This window comes from Nycticebus coucang, chromosome 9 (genome assembly GCF_027406575.1).
Source record: "Nycticebus coucang isolate mNycCou1 chromosome 9, mNycCou1.pri, whole genome shotgun sequence".
Lineage (NCBI taxonomy): Eukaryota > Metazoa > Chordata > Mammalia > Primates > Lorisidae > Nycticebus > Nycticebus coucang.
In genome coordinates this window covers 76,616,315-76,637,743 of record NC_069788.1, presented here as the reverse complement: position 1 = coordinate 76,637,743, position 21,429 = coordinate 76,616,315, and the positions used below count along the sequence as shown (strand labels likewise).

Genomic DNA, 21,429 nt, shown 5'->3' with positions numbered 1-21,429 from the left:
ACTAAAAAATAAAAAAACTGAGGCAAGAGGACTGCTTGAGCCCAAGAATTGGAGGTTGCTATGAGCTGTGACATCATGGCACTTTAGCCAGGGCAGTAGATTGAGACTCTGTCTCAAAAAAAAAAAAAAAAAAAAAAAAAATACATATATATATATATATACACACACACGTATGTATATATGTATATTTTCATCTTTTTTTACTAAAAGTGCAGGAATACTAGTAAATGAAAGCATAAGTCATATATTGCTGTTAATATTAAACCTTGAAATATTATTCTTAAGTAGCATTTAGTGAAAGAATAAAAATTACCTGATGTGAGAATATAGACCACAAGGTTTTATACACATGCTTTTTTATTAGTATAGATATCTTAACAGACAATACTGTAATCTTTAGAGGAATTCCACATTATTACATCAACAGTGTGAATTTATAACAGAGGCAAAACTGAGCACCATAGTATACAAATAAAAAGACCATGCTGAGGACAACAGAAGTTCACTAAGGATGCACAACTGATTGGACAGGTTCTTAAGCCTCGTCCTCGCCCTCCTCCTCCTCGAACTCCCCCTGTTCATCAGCCGTGGCGTCCTGGTACTGCTGGTACTCGGACACCAGGTCATTCATGTTGCTCTCGGCCTCGGTGAACTCCATCTCGTCCATGCCCTCGCCCGTGTACCAGTGCAGGAAGGCCTTGCGCCGGAACATGGCCGTGAACTGCTCCGAGATGCGCTTGAACAGCTCCTGGATGGCCGTGCTGTTGCCGATGAAGGTGGCCGACATCTTGAGGCCGCGGGGTGGGATGTCACACACGGCCGTCTTCACGTTGTTGGGGATCCACTCGACGAAGTAGCTGCTGTTCTTGTTCTGCACGTTGAGCATCTGCTCGTCCACCTCCTTCATGGACATGCGGCCCCGGAAGATGGCAGCCACGGTCAGGTAGCGGCCGTGGCGGGGGTCGCAGGCGGCCATCATGTTCTTGGAGTCGAACATCTGCTGGGTGAGCTCGGGCACCGTCAGGGCGCGGTACTGCTGGCTGCCCCGGCTGGTCAGGGGCGCGAAGCCGGGCATGAAGAAGTGCAGGCGCGGGAAGGGCACCATGTTCACGGCCAGCTTGCGCAGGTCTGCGTTCAGCTGGCCCGGGAAGCGCAGGCAGGTGGTGACCCCGCTCATGGTGGCCGACACCAGGTGGTTGAGGTCCCCGTACGTGGGGGTGGTCAGCTTCAGGGTGCGGAAGCAGATGTCATACAGGGCCTCGTTGTCAATGGAGTAGGTTTCATCTGTGTTTTCCACCAGCTGGTGGACGGAGAGAGTGGCGTTGTAGGGCTCGACTACCGTGTCTGACACCTTGGGCGAGGGCATGACGCTGAAGGTGTTCATGATGCGGTCTGGATACTCCTCCCGGATCTTGCTGATGAGCAGGGTGCCCATGCCGGACCCGGTGCCGCCCCCCAGCGAGTGCGTCAGCTGGAAGCCCTGGAGACAGTCACAGCTTTCTGACTCCTTCCTGACCACGTCCAGGACGGAGTCTACCAACTCGGCTCCCTCTGTGTAGTGGCCCTTTGCCCAGTTATTTCCGGCTCCACTCTGGCCTGCCCGAGGGAAAAGGGAATGTTAGACCGTAAAACATAAGGAATTTCACATTTGGTCATTTTGACTGTGAAGACGAAGGTAGGCTCAGTCTTAGCATGGCAGATTCTTCTTGTTTACACATTATTTACCTAAAATTTTCTTCTATATATCAGTGACCCACAAAAACAAGGGAGATAATAAAATACAAAGTAAATTTAGTTCATATGAGGCTATTAGGTGAAAAAGAGGGTTAAAAAACCTAATGGGCTTTAAAACATATGCATTTTAAACATTCACATTCTAAAACACTTAAGTTAAGTACAATTAGCCAGGATGTGATCAGAAAAAATGGCCCTGAGCAGTTGTCTAAACCTCTGGTCATTCTCTGTGCTTTGACCTGGGGCTCCTTGAAGTGGTTCTCTGTTGTCACTGATCCTTTGATACCACCTGTAGCCTATTAAGCCCTGTTTAATGCTTTTCTGATTCTTCTCTCCCTTCAGAGGCTGCTTTGTACTGGGAGGGGGGCAGGAGCCCCTGCTGGCTGACATTGATCTCTGAAGCATCCAGAGAGTGGCCAGAGCCATGACCACCCATAGACTGTGTGGTGACACGCCACGACTCAGGGCTGCCTATGGACACAGTCTCACCTGGGCACTGAACACTAAAAATGGGCCTTGGACAGCTGGTGGGAAGAAGGTGAGTCATTGGGCCAGTTCCCATTGGTGGTGACTACATACCGAACACAAAGTTGTCTGGCCTGAAGATCTGGCCAAATGGCCCGGACCTGACGGAGTCCATGGTGCCTGGCTCCAGATCCACCAGAATGGCCCGAGGTACGTATTTGTTACCTGAGGAAACAAGAGCTTTTTTAGACCTGTAGTTGGCAGAGGACCGTTGGGCAGGGCTGTGTTCTCTGGATCTCACAGCAGAACTCATTAGAGAAAATTCCAGCATCTGAGACAAAAGGAGATCAGGGGAGCTTTCTGCTTGTGAGAAAAGGGAGATAGTGAGCATGCTCAATCATGCGGAACAGGCAGGAGTCCTAAGGAGGCATAAAGTGCATCTTTCCAGCAGCTGGCATTTTAAATGAATATGTAAGAAGCATGACTTGGTCATCTGTATGTTCCTAGGACACTTCATCTGCCACAGAATGGAAAGCAAGGTGACTGGGTGAGCACATCCCAACACTCACCAGCAGCCTCATTGTAGTACACGTTGATTCTTTCCAGCTGCAAGTCACTGTCTCCATGGTAACTGCCTGTGGGGTCGATCCCATGCTCATCACTGATGACCTCCCAAAACTGAAATGAAAGAAGAATCACATCATGGTGTGACATCCTAAATGTCACCAAGGATGATCTTATCTTCCTGCCATGATCTTGGAATAGCAGCCACTGCAGTCAGATCGTTTCTTATCCCAGAGACCAAGGAGCTGCACGACCCTTTTTCCTGCAGCAGCTGCTGCTAGGGGCTTAGAAATCCGCAGAGCATCGGCCATATTATGGTGACAGACTGGAAGGCTGGGAGGACATGGGAAGAGGAGGGGGCATAGCAGATTCCCTTCTGGGGAAGGGGTGGTGTTGCGAAGGCTGGGGGAGGTTCTGTTACCTCAGCCAGGGCTGAGTGTGGCTCCATCCCAGCTCATGGATGGGTCCTGGCAGGACTGAGGACAGGTGGACCCCACCCAGTGGCTGTCTCCAGGAATCAGTGTCTCCTGGCACAGACCCCCTGCAGCCCTCTAACAGCATGCCACTGACCACAGTAGGGATTGGGCAGGAAAGGGCAGACAAGAGCCAGGGCAGCAGTGGAAGGAGCTGGCCATCATGAGGACTCTGACTCCATTGTGAGTTTGCAGCAGGAGAGGGGGCAGGGAGGCTGGGGTGGGCAATATGGCGGTTTTGAAAGAGACCATGTCCTTGCACAGGCTCCCGCCCACACCCATGCACCAGGGCCACTGCTGCATCCCTACCATGGTCGGTAATTACAGCCCCCACCAATGCAGTCACCTGCTGCCTGGCAGAGGGGAAACGACAGCATCACGTTATATGTCATCACGTCTAGACGATGCCTGTGTAAAGAAATTGATCTAACACCCTCGCGTGTGAGACCCGAAGGAAAACCTCTATAACATCTGTCAGACCAGTGACACTGCATTTTTTCATTCAAACGACACAAAATATACAAATTAAATTTCACATGAGGGTACCGGATAAATATGACCGTAGCCCCGATCCACAATTTAGAGACTATTACACCCAAGGTAATGCTAAGTGCAGCCTGCAGAAAGGTTGAGTGTGAAGGATATTTAAAAGGCCCTGATTAAAGACACACACAGCTGCGTCGCCGCGGGCATCGTGGCAGGTCGAGCAGCTTCTTGGGCTCCACCCCGCGGCCTCGCCGCAGAATGTGCCACACCGGCAGTCTAGCACTGTAGCAGCCTCCCCCGAGCCCCCGCCCCCGCCCCGGCCAGCACCTTCGGCACCCCCAACCCCGGCCTGCGGCCCCTCCCGGCGGCGCGCCCACCTTGGCGCCGATCTGGTTGCCGCACTGGCCTGCCTGGATGTGCACGATCTCGCGCATGGTGCCGGTTGCGGAGCGGGTGGAGGCGCTGGTCCTCGGAGCAGTGAATGCGAAGAGGACCGGCGAGCTCAGCAGCACAGAGACTGACATCTGCCGCCTCCAGCTCCACCTTATATACTAGGGTCCCGCCCCGCAGTGACGTCATGGTGGGCGGGCCTGCGGCAGTGGGGGTGGCCTGCGCGGCTGCCACACCGCAAGGGGGAGCTGGGGTGTGGTGCGCTGTGCTGGGGCGCCCTGGCTAGTGGCTGGGTCCGGGTGGGCTCCTAGCCCTGACATTCAGCGGAAAAAAGCAGTGGCCAGGCTTTGGATGGAGCCAGCTGGCCGCCCCCTCCCCGCTGTATGGGTGAGGCCGCCCCTTCTCCGATCTGTGAGCAGCCCTGGGTCCTTCTGGCTCGCCGCAGTCCCCATCCTACCCTGCCTACTATGGCCGCTAGAAAGCGGCGGACCCTGGAACCAGGGAGTAAGACTGCCTCCAAACAGGGTCCTTGCCTCTGGGGGTGGGGGAGAGGCATCGAGGACCCTTTTGGAGTGGAGAGCCTAGAACCGAAGCTACATTTTCCGTGAGGTGTCCAGCTATTCGCTTAGGTTTCCTGCATCTGGGCAGGGTCCTGGACTCCGGGCCTAGTTTTTTTCATTCCGAGTGGGAAATTGAGGCGAGTATAAACGCCAGGAGTGAGCGCAGCGCAGAGAGGAGTGAGGGCGCTCTGGAGGAGCTATGGGCAACTGTCTTAAAGTAAATCGAGGACGGCGGGGTGGGCAGCTTTTCACCTCTGCATGGAAGGAAGATGATCAGTTTGAGAGACGCTTATTGCTGGATTTGTCATGTGTCTCCTTTGGGCTCTTGAGTACTTGGCCTCTTAAATGCAGAAAATTCTGCATGGGTGTGTGGGAGAGTGGGAGGGGGAGAGGGGGAGAGAGAAGGAGGGGAAGGAGTTGATGTGTTAATGTGTTAGCTAGCGTCAGAGCGCGTTAACTATCTTAGGTCATCTAATCCTCACAACTTTACAGAGCTGCCCTGTCCAGTTCTGTTGCCTCCAGCCACATGTGGCTATTGAACCCTTGAGTTGAAATGTGCTGTAAATGTAAAATCCACACCGGATTTCATGGACTCTGTAATCTAAAATAATGTAAAATATTCTATTAATAATTTTTAAATATTGACCACTTGTCAAAATAATGTTTTAGATACATTGTGTTAAACAGCATATTTTTTGAAGTTAATTCCACTTTTCTAACTTTCAAAATCGTGTCTACTAGAAAATTTAAAATTACATATGTGATTCACATTTGCTGCTCACATTATGCATATTTCTTTTGACAAGCCCTTGTTGAGTAAGCATTATTACCACCCCACCTCCACAGCTCAGAAATCAAGGCTGAAAGACCTGACCAGTCACAAAGCTGGTAACTGAAGGAATCTCAATTCTTTGTACCAGGAGAAGCCAGGTGAGTTTTAAAGGCTTGGGTAGGATGCAGACTTGGCGAAGATGACCCTGCACAGTGGGCTAGGTAACTGGGGCCTGGGGACTGCCTTGTTTCACAGTCCATTCCAAATATAATATGATGATAATTATAGGTGCCCCGGAGCTGGCTCTGTGAGTAGGAAATGAAAAACTACATGTGAAAGCCAGTTGAGTTTATGGAACAAAAATGCCTCCATAAAACCCAAGGTGATGCCATCATTAGAAATATGAATCCCATTTGCCATGTTAATAGTCTGTCTACACCCACGGTAAAAACTAAAAGTCAGTATCTGTGAGTAGCCCCTGGGGCCCATTTGTGTCTGCATCTCCCCAGCTTTAGGAAGCCTAGATCTCCCAGCATGAGAGTATGCTGGTGCCTGGTACCTCCTCTTGTGGTGGGGATGGATTTTTTTTTAGAATTTCTCCCTCTCTCTTCCCTGCCCTGCTGCTAGGCCCTACTGGACAGCCTGTCCCACTGGTGCTATTCACAGGCTCTCAGAGCTTGGCCTCCATGTTCCCCTGACTCCTACCTCAACTCCCACATCTTGGCTCTTCACTACCAGCTGGAGCTGCTCCAGAGAATTGCTTTTCTCTGTGTAATTTCACTGATAACACAGTTCCACAATGATTTTCTGGAGATAACTGCTTCTTGGTCTTTGTGTTTTAATTCAAGGGGGAAATTTTAGGCCCTGTAGGAACAAGGGATGAGACCTAGAAGGGACAATACTGGAGACATAGGGATCCTTAGCAGTGGGCGTTTCCTACCTGGAGAGCACCAGATGGGCCTGTGGAATGTGCCACACTGCTGCATCCCAGCTTGGCCCTTTAGCAGGTCCCTAATCTCCCTGAGCCTCTGCTACCACATCTGAAAAATGGGAACTGGGTTTTTGTTATGTTGCAAAGATACTAGGTGCTGTCTGTGAACTGAACATTTAGTGAACACACAATAAGTAAATGACAGTGTTTATTAGTGCAGTTCCAGGCCCCTAAAGACTGTCTGCTCTGTGGATTACTGGCAGGGAAATTTCTTCCTAAGAGGGCAGCTTCCTGCTCAACAAATGCCCAGCCTGCCTGCTCTCTGGCTATCTCCTCCCCTGGCACCACCCCTGACAGCTACTGGTTAAATGTGCACTGCACATTTTTAAATAATGCCTGCCCTGCCTAAAGCGACTCATCTGTGGCTGTAAGTTCCTGCTCTCCTCCCTCAGAGTAGACACCCAAACCTGTCAGGCTGTCTGAAAGCCACGTTATTCTGTATAACACAGATGCAGATAATAACAGAAGGAAATGGAACCAACTAGTTTTCCCCTCCCCAAAGCTGTTGAAGAGCTTTGGGAAAACGTTTTCTTCCCCCACTCTCTCCTTTTATCTATTTTTCTTTGTGCTAAAAAGGAACAGCTCCTCTTGCTGTTGGGGCTGCTGGGGCTGTTGGGCAGGGAGATGGGGAAGGGGACCCACATCAGCCAGCCACCAGTCACTTCCTGCTTTAGACCTGATGAGGCCACAGTGTTTGAGCTCCACCACTCCTACCCTGAAGGCATTGTGGGGTGATGGCAAAATTCAGACTAGAGAGTATGTTCCCAGTAGAAGGCTATTTTTTCCAAAAGGATTTGGGAACTTACCTTTCTTTCTTTCTTTCCTTCCTTCTTTTTTTTTTTTTTTTCTTGAGACAGAGTCTCAAGCTGTTGCCCTGAGTAGAGTGCCATGGCGTCACAGCTCACAGCAACCTCCAACTCTTAGGCTTAAGTAATGCCCTTGCCTCAGCCTCCCAAGTAGCTGGGACTACAAGCGCTTGCCACAATGCCCTGCTATTTATTTATTATTTTTTTTTATTGTAGTTGTCATTGTTGTGTGGTGGTCCCAGCGAGCTCCGGTGTATGTGGCTGGTACCCTAGCTGCTTGAGCTACAGGCAGGGAGCAGAGCTTACCATTCTTTCTGCCTGCCCCGCCCCCTCTCCTGCCTTCAGAAGGCCCAACAGGAATGGTTCTGATGAGAACGTTCTAGTGAAACATGCTCTGTGAATATGTGATGTTAAGACAATACTACTGTTAATGCCATCTCTAAAGGTGACAGGTATGATGAAGTTGAAATAGATTTAGTTGGTCCAAGTAATGGGGACTTGGGCTTTTTACCCCAGTTTCCTCTGCAGAATAATAAAAACACAAAAATCCCAGCAATAAAATTGTCTCAATTTTTATGGAACAGTTTCACATCCTATTTGTTTGTGCCCTCAGAACAAGCCCAGGGAACTAGGCATCTCCAACTTCTCTTTCCTATGAAACTCACCTAATGCAGCCCTGCCTGCTACTTTTTAAAAAATCATCTCTTTATGAAAATGGAGGAGTTTTATGTAAAGCATTTAAGGTACGAGCAGTCTAAACTCCAATTTAATGTACTTTTAAAATACCAGCCCCATCAAAGTTTGCAAATGTTTGCATCAGATGACAATAATAATTTAGAGTTAACAACATATGGTAATGTTTTTTTCAGTTATTTTCTGGAATGTGCCATATCCCAGAATTTCCCATTTTTATTACAATTATTTGGGCCTTTCAAAACTGAAGATACCATTCCTGGTCAGATGTCAAATTCTTATTAAGTGCTTTCCCCAAATAAACTGTATATAAATATACATATTTGCATACAGTGTACACGTGAATTACATGTGCATATATTTTATACTTATTTTACACATATGCATATACATAATATAAATTTAGAAAATTTAGAAAGTGCTAAAGACCGCAAGTCTATCTTTCTACTATTCCCTAGATTTTTTTCCTCACTGTTCATATTTAATGTCTTGTCTTCCTCTTTGTTTTTCCTATTCTTAGTTGTTTAGTTTTTTGTTGGTTCCTTTGTGACACAATTTTAATTATTTTTGCTTCTAACATTAAGAAGAAATACTATACTTTCTTTGCCATGATTTAAATCAGACACAGTCTCACAAATCTTCAGATGTATGTTACCTACTCCCAACTCCTACCACTCTCCTCCTGATCTAGAGTATCTGGACCATACCAAATTCTCTGAGCAAACTCTCTCTGCTCCTCATGGCTCCTAACAGACTGAAATGAATCCTCCCCTGAACTTAACACCCTCCCGCCAATTCCTTGACTGATGAAGAGCACAGGCCCTAGAAGTTGATGACAAATACTTACACTGCCACTTATTAGCTGTGTGATGTGGGATAAGTTACTTAACTTCTCTGTGCCTCCCTTGCTTTATTTGTAAAGTGGGAATAATGATAGTATCCACCTCCTGGAGTTGTAATAAAGCCTGCAATGTGTGAAAGCACTTAGAATACCACTTGCCCTACACTAAGTTCTATATCTTAGCTATTACAATTGGTTTATTATTCCCTCCCTTACTTCCTGGAGCTATTCTCTTTAAATCAGAACTCAACTCCAGTGTCTCTCCGTGAGCTCCTATCAAGCAGAAATGATCCCCCCTCTTGCCCTGTGCTGTTTGGAGGCAGCTTCCCTAATGTTCACCCTTAAACCCTGAAGTGCCCATGGTAAGGAAAGCTAGTCCTGCAGAAATGGACGAGCAGCGGAATTGCTAAACTCTGAGGTGAGGCACCACGTGCGTGCCCTGCTCGCAGCCAGACCACCTTCTCTCCCAGGTTTTCAAGCTGTGGCAGGCACCGGTAGACACGAAGAACCCAGGAGAGCCCGTTCCCATCCAACTTTCCTCGCCACCTCTCTCTGGTCTAGGCTTTCTTCACACTTCACCAAGATCTGGGTTGCCAAGGAATTTGGGTGGGGCCGGCCACGCTGCCTTCCATCTGCCACGTGGGTGCAGAAAAAGCACTGGACATTTCTCTCTAAAGCTCCCGGAGCTTACAGTCCGTTCTGATTCACTTTCAAGGCAAACAGCAGTTACGGAAAAGATGACGTCAATATTTTCCTGCGGGTGGTGAGAGAGTCAGGTTGTCCAGAGCTTAACAACCCTGTCTTGTGCGGAGTGTGAGGACGCGAGACTTATCGCCCCCTGGCGCCTGGCCTCGCAGCGCCACCCTCCCTGCCGGGTCTGTCCTGGCTTCTGCCAGATTCCTGGCACTGCACAGACCCGCCAGGGCTTCCAGCCCCTAAGGCAGAAGCTGCTGCCCTGCCCGCTGCCAGCTCTCAAGATCACTCTTTTCGTGGAGCAACAACCAAACACCATAGAGCTCGTGAAATACTGGGGTGGGGTGGGGGAGCATTTGAAATAGGAAATGTCTTTAAAAAAAGAAAAAACTATAAGGGATATTGATGTACGTTTTTTAAAAAGTGCTTATTGGGCCTAGAACATTTAAGTTATGGGTCAATCCTGTCTCCTAGGGGGAGCTTCAGAGAAATCCCTATCGTTCCTGGTTCCAAGATTGCCTCCTTATTTCCCAACTAAATACCAGAAACATTGACTGTGTAGAAATACTGCTACTTGTTTACAATCAGTGATTATTTATGCCTAATTGTTATGTAGTCCAACAATAGAAAAAGACATTTTAATATAGAGTGGATTAATTTTGTTAAATTATTTGATGCCATGAAATTTTGTTACTGCTAATGTGACATCCTGCCTATATTTATGTATACAAAAGTCTGACAATTAAGTTCATGAACTCATCCTAGAAAAAGTGCTACATACCTCATTGTTGAGTATCTCTACAATCACTTTAGAATACTCCCCTTGGGAAGCCATGCACCAATGCCAGCACCTAGTCCACTCTTAAAAGGAATTTTGAGACTCTTTTTCTGAAATGGCCATCAAAGCTATTATCATATTACCCTTAATGTCTTGAATGTCTTCACAATGTCTTCCTTTCAACGTTTCCTTTATCTTCAGGTAAAGAAAAACGTCATTGGGGGCCAGATCAGGTGAGTAGGGAGGGTGTCCCAATAAAGTTATTTGTTTCCGAGCTAAAAACTCCCTCACAGACAGTGCAGTGTGAGCTGGTGCATTGTCATAATGCAAGAGCAGTGAGTTGTTGGCCAAGATTTTCAGTTAAGATTTTCCCATTTCTCTATCAATGTTTGCTTGGTCTGCTAGCCTTTTCACAGTCAGCCAATAATTTTGACACATAACTTGATGAATTTTTGCAATGTTTTGTCACTTATGCTCATTGCTGGCTGCCTTGACCTCTCTTCATCAGTGACACTTTCTCTCCCCTCAGAAAAACATTTAATCCATTTGTACACTGCCATTTTCTTCATGGCATTATCCCCATAAAATTGGTCTGATATGACCCAGATTTTACTTCCCCTCTTGCCAAGTTTAACAGTAAATATAATATTTGTTCATTGCTCTAATTCAAGCTCCAATATTCTGGTGAAGCCACACAAAAATGCGCAACAAATGATATACCAAGGTTATAAAACCTTACTGAATTGTCTGTACAGTGCTGCCAACACAAGCACATGGTGGTAAGTTCATGAACTTAATTATACTGGGGCTAACTGGAAGGAATACTTGTTATTTCCTCTCTTTAAACTTTCCAGCAACATTAATTTTACCATAAGGACAGTACTGGTCTTCCAGATCTAAGAAAATATTTGAAGACATACAAATATAAAAAGAAAACAACTGTAATAGTAAAATTAATAAATGTTTAAATAACTATAGAATACATGTCAATTAGTCAAATGCCATTCAACTTTTACATCATAACATTTAAACTACAATTAATATAAAAGTTAACAAATAGAAATTTATCTGATATGAGGTGTGATGGTTTCTCCAAAAGTAAGAGTACCAAGTACCTACAGGGCTCTCCAACTCTCTCTATTTATCACCCACCATTTAGTATTATTTTCTGATTACAAAGAAATGAGTAGATTTTTTTAAATAACTGGACAAAAGAGGAGATTAAAGAAGATGGAGACAAATATGTGAGAGAGACTTCATCTGAGATAGGTTTAATAAGAGGGATTTTATAATGCTGTGAAAATTGAAAGAGGGAAGGGATTTACCTCCTGTTCATTGTTAACATGCCCAGTTAACTTGGAGGAAATCAGAGATGTTGGGCGGACATTCTCCTCACTGGCCAGCAGGGGGCTCATAGACCAAGAGCAGCTTAGTTGCTGCGTGAGTGTTGGGAGAAAAGGAGAGAGTAAGACCTTTTGGTGAATGATAGGATTGAGAAGTAATGTGCAACCAGATGTGTTTCAAAATTAAAAATTTGTTAATCATGAATACATGTATGCTGACATTATCTACAGATGACTTTTAAGGTTAGGTAGTTTTGTAATTAGTGAGGCATAATCAGTCCCATTGAGATGCCAATACTGACTCTGTGAGTAGTAAACCACAAATTGTTTTTCCTCTGCTCTCACACCACAACAACCAACACAGAAAACTTTTATGAACAGATGTATAGGGGTATTTCCCCACACACCAGGAAAGCAAGGAATTCTGCAAGCAATACTTACTGGGTATCCTCCAATTCAATTTTGACACTGTCTCCCTGGAGATAACATCAGATCTCACAGATTAGGAGCTCAGTCCCCAAGTCTGCCCCTCCTCCTTCAGATGCCAATCACAAGTCCTAAGTTTTTTATCTGGGCATCTGACTGGCTGGCTATAAATCAGGGATCCCATACCTGCTCCTTGGGTTTAATTAATTTGCTAGAGTAGCTCACAGAATTCAGAAAAACACTCCTGTTTACCAGTTTATTGTAAAGAATATTACAAAGAATACAGATGAAGAGATGCACAGGGTGAGGCATGGGAGAAGGGATATGGAGCTTCCTGGGCACACTTCCATCCTGGAACCCCCACGTGTTCAGACACCTGGAGGCTCTCCAAACCCAATCCTCTGGGGATTTTATGGAGGCTTCATTCCCTTTTATGGAAGGATAATTGATTAAACCACTGGCTAACTGTGATCAGGTTAACCTTCAGTCTCTCTCCCCTCCTCCAAGGTTGGTGGGTAGGCTGAAAGTTCCAACCCTGTTGCCTTATTCTTTCTGGTAAGCAGCCCCCCCATGTCCCCCGCAACCTGGAGTTACCTAGGGGCTGCCAGCCACTCATCAATCATTAGCACACAAAATAACATCAATTTTGGAGAGTCTAAAGATTCAAGAAATTGTATGTTAGGAAATAAGGTCAAAGACCAAACAAATATTTCACACTGACCTTAGAGAAATGAAGCTGAGGCCTTTCACAGTAAGGAAAGCACAGACCAAGGATGGGAAGACAGAGGGAGGCCAAAGGCCAAGGCCAGCAGCCCATGTTCTGGATTAGCCAATGAGCTGCCAAATCTGACCAGAGTTTATGGTGGGAATCAAATCTAAGGTGCCATCTTAGATCTAGCTGAAAGGGCTTAATGGGGAAGCAAACAAGAAAGCCAGGACACACATGTTGGAGGTGAGTTAGAATGAGACCCCAGCTCTGTAGGGCTGATTCAGAAAATTTTAGATTGCTATTCTCAGTTCAGCCAGAGCTACATTTCCACTGTAGCTACTTCAGTTGCAAATTGAATTTACTGAATCAGAACTAGTTCTCAGTGCAATTGTAAGGTGGTTACATTTCCTTTTTGATTCGTTTTCCACCTCTTGCTACTCTTCCCCATTTTGGGCACAGAGGCACCACCCCCTTAAAGTTAGTACCACAGAATAATTTAATACCAATCAGTTAAGGCCTTATGCTGATGAGTGAGTATATTAACTCTCCCAAGGAGGTTTATAGAAAACATAGACTTCATGATTAAAGGAATCTTAAGATCATAATTAAAAAATTAAAAGATATTCCAAGATACGTCTACCTTGGTTTCCCTTTGCAGAACCCATGACAAGTTACATTAGCCTATCCTTGAACACCTCCCTCAACAAGGTGCTTATTACAGAACCAATTATTGTAAACTTGTGCGACAAGCACCTTATATATATATTTAATTTAAACCTCAAAATAACCCTCTAAAGTGGGCAAAATAAAACCATTTTCTGCATAAAGAAACTAAGGCTCAGATATTGAAATACTTGACTAAGGCCATATAGTTAGTAAGTAGAAAAACTCAGGTTCATCCTGTGCCAAAGACCATGGTTTTCCCCTTCCCCAAACAGCCCATGTGTGGTAGACAGAATTCTAAGATGGCCCAAGATTTAACTGGCCCAGGGATATACATACTTTTTCCTAGTTGTTCAATCAAACACAAATCAAGGCATTGCTGTGATGGGATTTTGCAGAAGTCATTAAGTTTCCAAAAGGTGACTTTAACGTAAGGCTATTGTCTGGGTGGGGCTACCTAATCACCCAACTTCTTTGAACCTCTTTGAAGCAGAGGATTCTGATGACCATGAAGGAGAGTTTTCCCTGTCATGGGAAGGACTGTGTGTTAGGAAGCAGCCTCTGATCAACAGCCAGCCAGAAAATGGGGTTCCTCAGACCTCAAGGAACTACGTCATGCTGTGCACCTACACCAGGGTAGAAGAGGCCCCTGAGCTCCTCATGGGAGTGCAGCCCGGGCTGGTCAGGCAAACAAGGACCTGCCAGGTCCTGCTAGACTCCTGACCCACTGAAATGATAAGGAGATCGTGTTGTTTTAACCTGCTGAGTTTGTGGTAACTTGCTACCAGCAATAGAGAACTAATGTGTGATTTCTTTGATGAGCAATTCAAGTCAGGTCTCCTGAAGCAGACCCTGAGAGGAGGATGTGAGGGAAGGCTGATGAGAGTGGTGTCCATCCTGCAAAGTATTGGAAAGATCATGGGGAATGAGCTGGGAAAGGGAAAGAGGTCAAATCAGAGAGCAGGCTGCTAGGTGAACAGTAAGGGCCTCACCTGGGGGCATCTTTAAGGGACTAGTTTGAACTTCACTCAAAGTTGTTCCACCTGAGTGGCAGGGAAGTTGGGCAATTTAACCTCCAATCTATCAATGACTAGGGCCTCCTTTCAAATGGGGCTTACCTAGTTGGACAAATGAGCCCTGGGGCAGGTCACAATTGTTCACAGTAGAAAGTCATCGTGTTTGGCAGTGCAAGGGCCAGAGGCACATGGTGGGGCCAGCAGTGTCTGCTACAAAGGACTTCTTCAGGCAGTTCCTCTATACCAACTGACATGTGGCCTTTAGCCATTGGCTCTAGAGTGGCCCCTTGGCTAATCTATGTGTCTTCTGCAGACTGTCTTTCAGATGTCTGTGATTTTTATGGTGCTCTGGAGCTCTCAGCAATAGCTAATCATCTCTGATCCCTCCTTGGACTCTGATGAAGCAAGATTTTGAATACAGTATAATCTAGACAGGCACTGGATTTAGAAATGAATGAAAAGACCAAAGATTTTCTCACTAGTTTGCTTGTCTTTGTTTGGAAGCAGTAACGCTGCAGATCTGATCACGTCAGCGGCGGGGCAGCCTCATCATGTAGCAGGAAACCTGTCTTCAGCCTCATCATGTAGCAGGCTACCTGTCTTCAGAGGCGAGGGAAGGTTAAAGAAGTTGCAAGGTACTATCTAGGCCCAGCACATACCAAGGGAAGGATATACAGATAACAGAGACATCTTCTACAGTAGAGGTAGAAGTGTTACAGACTGTTTGGCTAATGCCTATACAGAGTGGCCAGGACAGATCTTTAGCTCCGCTTTTATTCTCTTGCCTCATTCAGGCTGGTGAATCATATTGAAGCCATCTTTGTGCAGCTGCTAAAAACATTTCACTCTCCCTGCTCCTCTGCTCTTGGTATTTGGATGCTAGGCAACAACATGGCATCTGCTGGGTGAATTTGGGCACCATCAGGGCATGGAACTGCTGGCTGCTATGGCTGGTCCGGGGACACATAAGCTAGGCATGAAGAAGTGCAGGCAGGGGAAGGGCACCATGTTCATGGTCAGCTTGTGCAAGTCTGCATTCACCTGGCCCAGGAATTGCAGGCAGGTGGTGACTCCCCTCCTGGGGGCCCATACCAGGTGGCTGAGGTTCCTGTCAGCTTCTAAGTATGTGAACAGATGTTGAAGAGGGCCTCATTGTCAACATGGCATGTTTCACTGGTGTTTTCCACCAGCTGGTGGATGGACAGGATGGTGTGGCAGGGCTCGACCACCATGTCTGATCCCTATGTATCAGTGTCTCTCAAAAACCCAGGGGATCAAAATAAAATAAGACAAATGTGGTTTTATAAATCGAGTAAATCAAAATAAAATAAAACAAATATAAGGCTATTAAGATGATAGGGTTAAAAAAATTAATGGATCAGATTTTTTTAAAGGGGTATTTGTTTTTCATAGCAGGTAGAAACAAGTTAACTTGCATTGCTGTGTGAGATAGGTTGGGCTGAGGGATTGCCCCAGTGTTTGGAACATTTAAGTCATTATGCAGATTAGTAAACATCAACTAGAGAGAAAACAAAAGAAAGAAAACTCAATGGATTTTAAAATACATGCATCTTAAACATTGACTTTCCACCAATACTCAGTTCAGATACAAATGCCAGGATGTGATTAACAGAAAAAATGGCCCTAAGCAGTTGTCTCAACCTCTGGTCATTCCCTGTGTTTTGACAGGAGCTCCTTGAAGTGGTTCCCTGTTGTCGCTGATCCTTTGATACCACCTGTAGCCAATTAAGGCTTTGATGCTTTTCTGACTCTTTCTTCCCTCCCTTCAGAGGCTGCTTTGTACTGGGAGGGGTGTAGCCTCTGCTGGCTGACAGTGATCTCTGAGGCATCCAGAGAGAGGCCAGAGCCATGACCACCCCTGGACTGGGCGGTTACAGGCTGCCTGTGGACAAAATCTGACCTGGGCACCGAACACTAAAATGTGTTTTCCACAGCTGTTGGGAAGAAGGTGAGTCATCGGGCCAGTTCCCATTGGTGGTGACTACATACCAAACACAAAGTTGTCTAGCCTGAAGATCTGGCCAAATGGCCCGACCTGACGGAGTCCATGGTGCCTGGCTCCAGATCCATCAGGATGGCCCAAGGTACGTATTTGTTACCTGAGGAAACAAGAGCTTTTTTAGACCTGTAGTTGGCAGAGGACCCTTGGGCAGGGTTCTCTGGGGCTCTCACAGCAGAGCCCATTAGAGAAAATGAGAAAAGGGAGATTGTGAGCATGCTCAATCATGCGGAACAGGCAGGAGTCCTAAGGAGCATAAAGTGCATCTTTCCAGCAGCTGGCATTTTAAATGAATATGTAAGAAGCATGACTTGGTCATCTGTATGTTCCTAGGACACTTCATCTGCCACAGAATGGAAAGCAAGGTGACTGGGTGAGCACATCCCAACACTCACCAGCAGCCTCATTGTAGTACACGTTGATTCTTTCCAGCTGCAAGTCACTGTCTCCATGGTAACTGCCTGTGGGGTCGATCCCATGCTCATCACTGATGACCTCCCAAAACTGAAATGAAAGAAGAATCACATCATGGTGTGACATCCTAAATGTCACCAAGGATGATCTTATCTTCCTGCCATGATCTTGGAACAGCAGCCACTGCAGTCAGATGGTTTCTTATCCTAGACCAGCAGTTCTCAACCTGTGGGTCACGACCCACAGGAACTGTATTAAAGGGCCGCAGCATTAGGAAGGTTGAGAACCACTGCCCTAGACAGAGACCAAGGAGCTGCACGACCCTATTTCCTGCAGCAGCTGCTGCTAGGGGCTTAGAAATCCGCAGAGCATCGGCCATATTGTGGTGACAGACTGGAAGGCTGGGAGGACATGGGAAGAGGAGGGGGCATAGCAGATTCCCTTCTGGGGAAGGGGTGGTGTTGTGAAGGCTGGGCGAGGTTCTGTTACCTCAGACAGGGCTGAGTGTGGCTCCATCCCAGCTCATGGATGGGTCCTGGAAGGACAGAAGACAGGTGGACCCCACCCAGTGGCTGCCTCCAGGAATCAGTGTCTCCTGGCACAGACCCCCTGCAGCCCTCTAACAGCATGCCACTGACCACAGTAGGGATTGGGCAGGGAATGGGCAGGGAAGGGCAGACAGGAGCCTGTGCAGCAGGGGAAGGAGCTGGCCATGATGAGGGCTCTGACTCCATTGTGAGTCAGGACAGGGGGCAGGAAAGCTGAGGTGAGCAATATGGCGGTTTTGAAAGAGACTATGTCCTTGCACATGTGCCTGCCCTCAGCCATGCACCAGGGCCGCTGCTGCCTCCCCACCGTGGTTGGTAATGATAGCCCCCACCAATGCAGTCACCTGCTGGGAAACAAGAGAATCACATTGTATGTCATTATATCTACATGGTGCTCTTGTAAGGGAACTGATCTAACACCCTCATGTGTGAACCTATGGTCAAATAAAAACAAATCTACACATGTGACAGAACTAATCAAAAAGACCATTGCAATAAGGTGAATGCTCTGGTCTTACTGATCTGCAAGCATCTGCAATCAAAGGCTTGTCTTTAATTGGGACAGGTGCACAGGCCTCAGAGGAACTTTATTGGAGAGGAGAGTAAATGGGTGGGCGTAAGCAAAATCAGGTCACTTCAACAGGAAATCTTTTTCTGTAGTCAGCAGATTCTGAGACTGATTTATTAGGGGGACAGTATATACCTGAGTGCTTGGGGGAAGCCATACTTCATGAGCCTGACCAATGTTTGGTGAAGCTAAGTTAGTGGTTGAGAAATCAGCAGCTGTGAGCATGTGCTCCTTCCTGTTTCAGACAGACACACCCTGTCGTTCAATGCTGGGAGAGATGGAATAGCCTTTATTATGGGTTGAGGTTGTTTCCATTGCATGTCAGGGCTGGCCTTCATGTTTCATTGGCCCCGAAGAGATAGCTGTGTAACAGAAGTAAAAGTCTGAAAAAGGGCAAAATGTATTACAAGTGGTCTCTTTAATGCCCTCCCACCACACACACTTTTTGGGAATTAGAACCTGAATTCCTGCCTGAAGTCCGTGATCAGAGAGGCAGGGCAGTGTCCTTTGTTATATGTACCATAGGAGATGGCTTGATGGAACTGTCCAGGCAGAGGTCACAAGATCATCTTCACTGGAGATGCTATAGTTAAACAGCAATACCCCAAAGCTGAAAACTTTATTTATTTATTTAAGACAGTCTCACCTTGTCACCCTTGGTAGAGTGCCATCATAGCTCACAGCAACCTCTGACTCTTAGGCTCAAGGAATTCTCTTACCTTAGTCTCCCAAGTAGCTGGGACTACAGGTGCCCACCACAACGCCTAGCTTTTTTTTTTTTTTTTTTTTTTTTAAGAGACAGAATCTCACTCTGGCTCAAGCTGGTCTTGAGCTCCTGAGCTTAGGCAATCAACCTGCCTCAGCCTCTGAGAGTGCTAGGATTACAGGCATGAGCCACCATGAAAACTCACTTTAAAAGCTCTGTATTTCTGCTCATGGAGAGGATGCTGGTACTTAAGTCATGAATCTGACATCCTCCTCATTTTCCAGCAAATTAATAACCTTCTCTTTCCTTCTCTTTAAACCATTTTTGTCTTCCTTCTTTGTTCAGCCACAAAGACAAGTATAAAGCTTTCTGTAACAGAATTTGGTGTTCCTGGTTGGGCTCATTGGTGACCCAGTGACTGCTACTGCCACTGTGGCTGGAAGAGGTGGGGAGCAGCCCTGGGTCAAGCCACGGGTATTCACTTGCAGGAGGGCTGTCTTTTGGGGTTGAGAGAATGAGGGACACTCCTAGAAGGTGCTGGAGCTATTTATCTCCAGGGAACTCTGGTTTCTCTTTCTCCGAATTAGACATACCTCCAACCAACATGAACTTTTTTGAGGACAGGAAAATGGATTTGGGAAGTGTGACGACACCTCAGCCATTTTTCCTGAGTTCCCCAGTGTGCACACCAATACCTTGATACCTTTCCAGCTTTGTGGCAAGGCATTTCTCTGTAGGGGTAGAAGTCATGGTTGAGTGAACCAAGGAACTTGGGAAATTCATTCCCCTGGGGATTAGGAAATGTTGATTCTTGTGTGAGAACTTGATTCTTATCTGTGTGGTCCTCATTTGTTTGGTAAGGCCTTGGTATGTGAGACTGTTTGCCTTGGGAATTCCCTGTATTATCTACTTGCGTTCATTGTAGTTGTTTGTCAACATGGGAGGCCCCAGTTCTATTCCATCTGAAAGCCCCATGTGGAGAATTCTGGCTAACTGGCCAACTTACAGCTGTAAGTCCATGTTTAAAAGAGAAATGTTGCTATTGTAGTCCAGTGTACATGCTGGAGTGTGAGGAGAAGAGGCCCATGAATATAATCTTAAATTAGCATGTTGTCTTAAAGGTGGAAATATTTTATCAAAGTTCAGGTACAGATTCCATATGTACAATCTTTCGTACAATTACATAATAAAGGAGGTAAAAGGCCATATGATAAAATTGGGGAGGGATTAACCAGGTTGGATCTCATGGGCCCACTCCCCTGCCATCAGCTCCCCCACCCACTGGAGAAGGCACCATAGGTTTGGGGGTGCTTAAGCTTGTGCTGCTAGATCCACCATGGCCCCTGATGTAGTGGTCATGGGATGCACTAATAGGAGGAGCTTTCGCTCTGCCAGAGCTCTGAGGCTGACCTAGGAAGAAACCCTGCACTGAACCAGGTCTGGGACAACTGCCATTGCCGTTGCCACCACCTTGGCACCTTGAAAGGAGCAAGGGAGGGCATGACTGGTACCAATTCTTTGCTCCCTCACCCACTAGGTTATGATTCCAGGAATGGGAATGGTCTCTTCTTCTAAGACCTAGCAGAGAACTCAATTTGGCCAGAGGTCACCCATGTGGCAGGGCAATTTCCATTATGGCAATATCACAGAGGGGGCTTGAATGTGCTAGGACAATTGGCAGGGTATTATCGGATTTATACAAATTAGGATACTAACACAGGCATAAATGTTTTTTTTTTTTTTTTTGTAGAGACAGAATCTCACTGTACCGCCCTCGGGTAGAGTGCCGTGGCGTCACACGGCTCACAGCAACCTCTAACTCTTGGGCTTACGCGATTCTCTTGCCTCAGCCTCCCGAGCAGCTGGGACTACAGGCGCCCGCCACAACGCCCGGCTATTTTTTTGTTGCAGTTTGGCCGGGGCTGGGTTTGAACCCGCCACCCTCGGCATATGGGGCCGGCGCCCTACTCACTGAGCCACAGGCGCCGCCCCAGGCATAAATGTTGTGAGAATAAATCATTACTAAAATTGTATTCTGGCAGGCCTCTCAAGTGCTGAGACAGAGTTTAAATGAGGCCAAATAATCATAATAAAAAGCTAATGAAGACCCTTTGAATTTTGGAATGTATCAATCAGAAATATTGGAAATATACAGATGCAGATCTGGGGGCCTCTGAAAATATGTGCATGATTAATATGACTTTTATAGGGCAGAGTGCTCCAGATACACAGAGGAAGCTGTAGCATGTGGAAGGGGCAACTGGCATGAACCCTTCATAGCTTACTGATACCACCTCTAATGCACATAATGGTAGGAAAGAACAGAAACTGAAACCTATGGGTGTTCTTTTAGCAGTGCCAACCAAGAATCCTTCAAGACAATCAAAAGGAAAGGGTGGAAAAGTCATCCCTGGTTGGAGTACAACTGGTGTACTTTTATAAAAAGGAAGGACATTGGAAAGAGTACTGGTCCAAATTGCAAAGGGCTCCAGGTAATAAGAAACCCTTAGAGGAGCACATAGTTTTTTGGGTTGAGGAGTTAATGAGGAAGGAGGAGACCTAGGGCTTCATGCTTCACTAGTGGCTCCAATCCAAATATCCCCTCCCCCCCGACCCCCAGGAGCCCCAGGTACAATGAACAGTGGAGACTGACTCAATTAGCAGGCCTTTTAATTGGCACAGGAGTGCCACCTCCACCACACTGCATGGACAGAAGCAGCCTGGGGTCTCTCCCTTGGCTGCCATCCCAGCAGCCAACACTAGCTGCACA

General features: G+C 46.5%; 1 protein-coding gene across 1 annotated transcript; it reads right to left on the bottom strand.

The window, feature by feature from the left end:
- Positions 1-344: 344 nt before the first annotated feature.
- LOC128593649 (tubulin beta-2A chain) lies at positions 345-4,240 on the bottom strand. The gene is made up of 4 exons (XM_053601863.1): positions 4,100-4,240; positions 2,769-2,877; positions 2,314-2,424; positions 345-1,596 (listed from the first exon to the last, which is right to left on the bottom strand). The coding sequence occupies exons 1-4, from the start codon at positions 4,154-4,156 to the stop codon at positions 536-538; spliced, it is 1,338 nt and encodes a 445-aa protein (XP_053457838.1). The 5' UTR covers positions 4,157-4,240; the 3' UTR covers positions 345-535.
- Between the last annotated feature and the right edge of the window lie 17,189 nt (positions 4,241-21,429).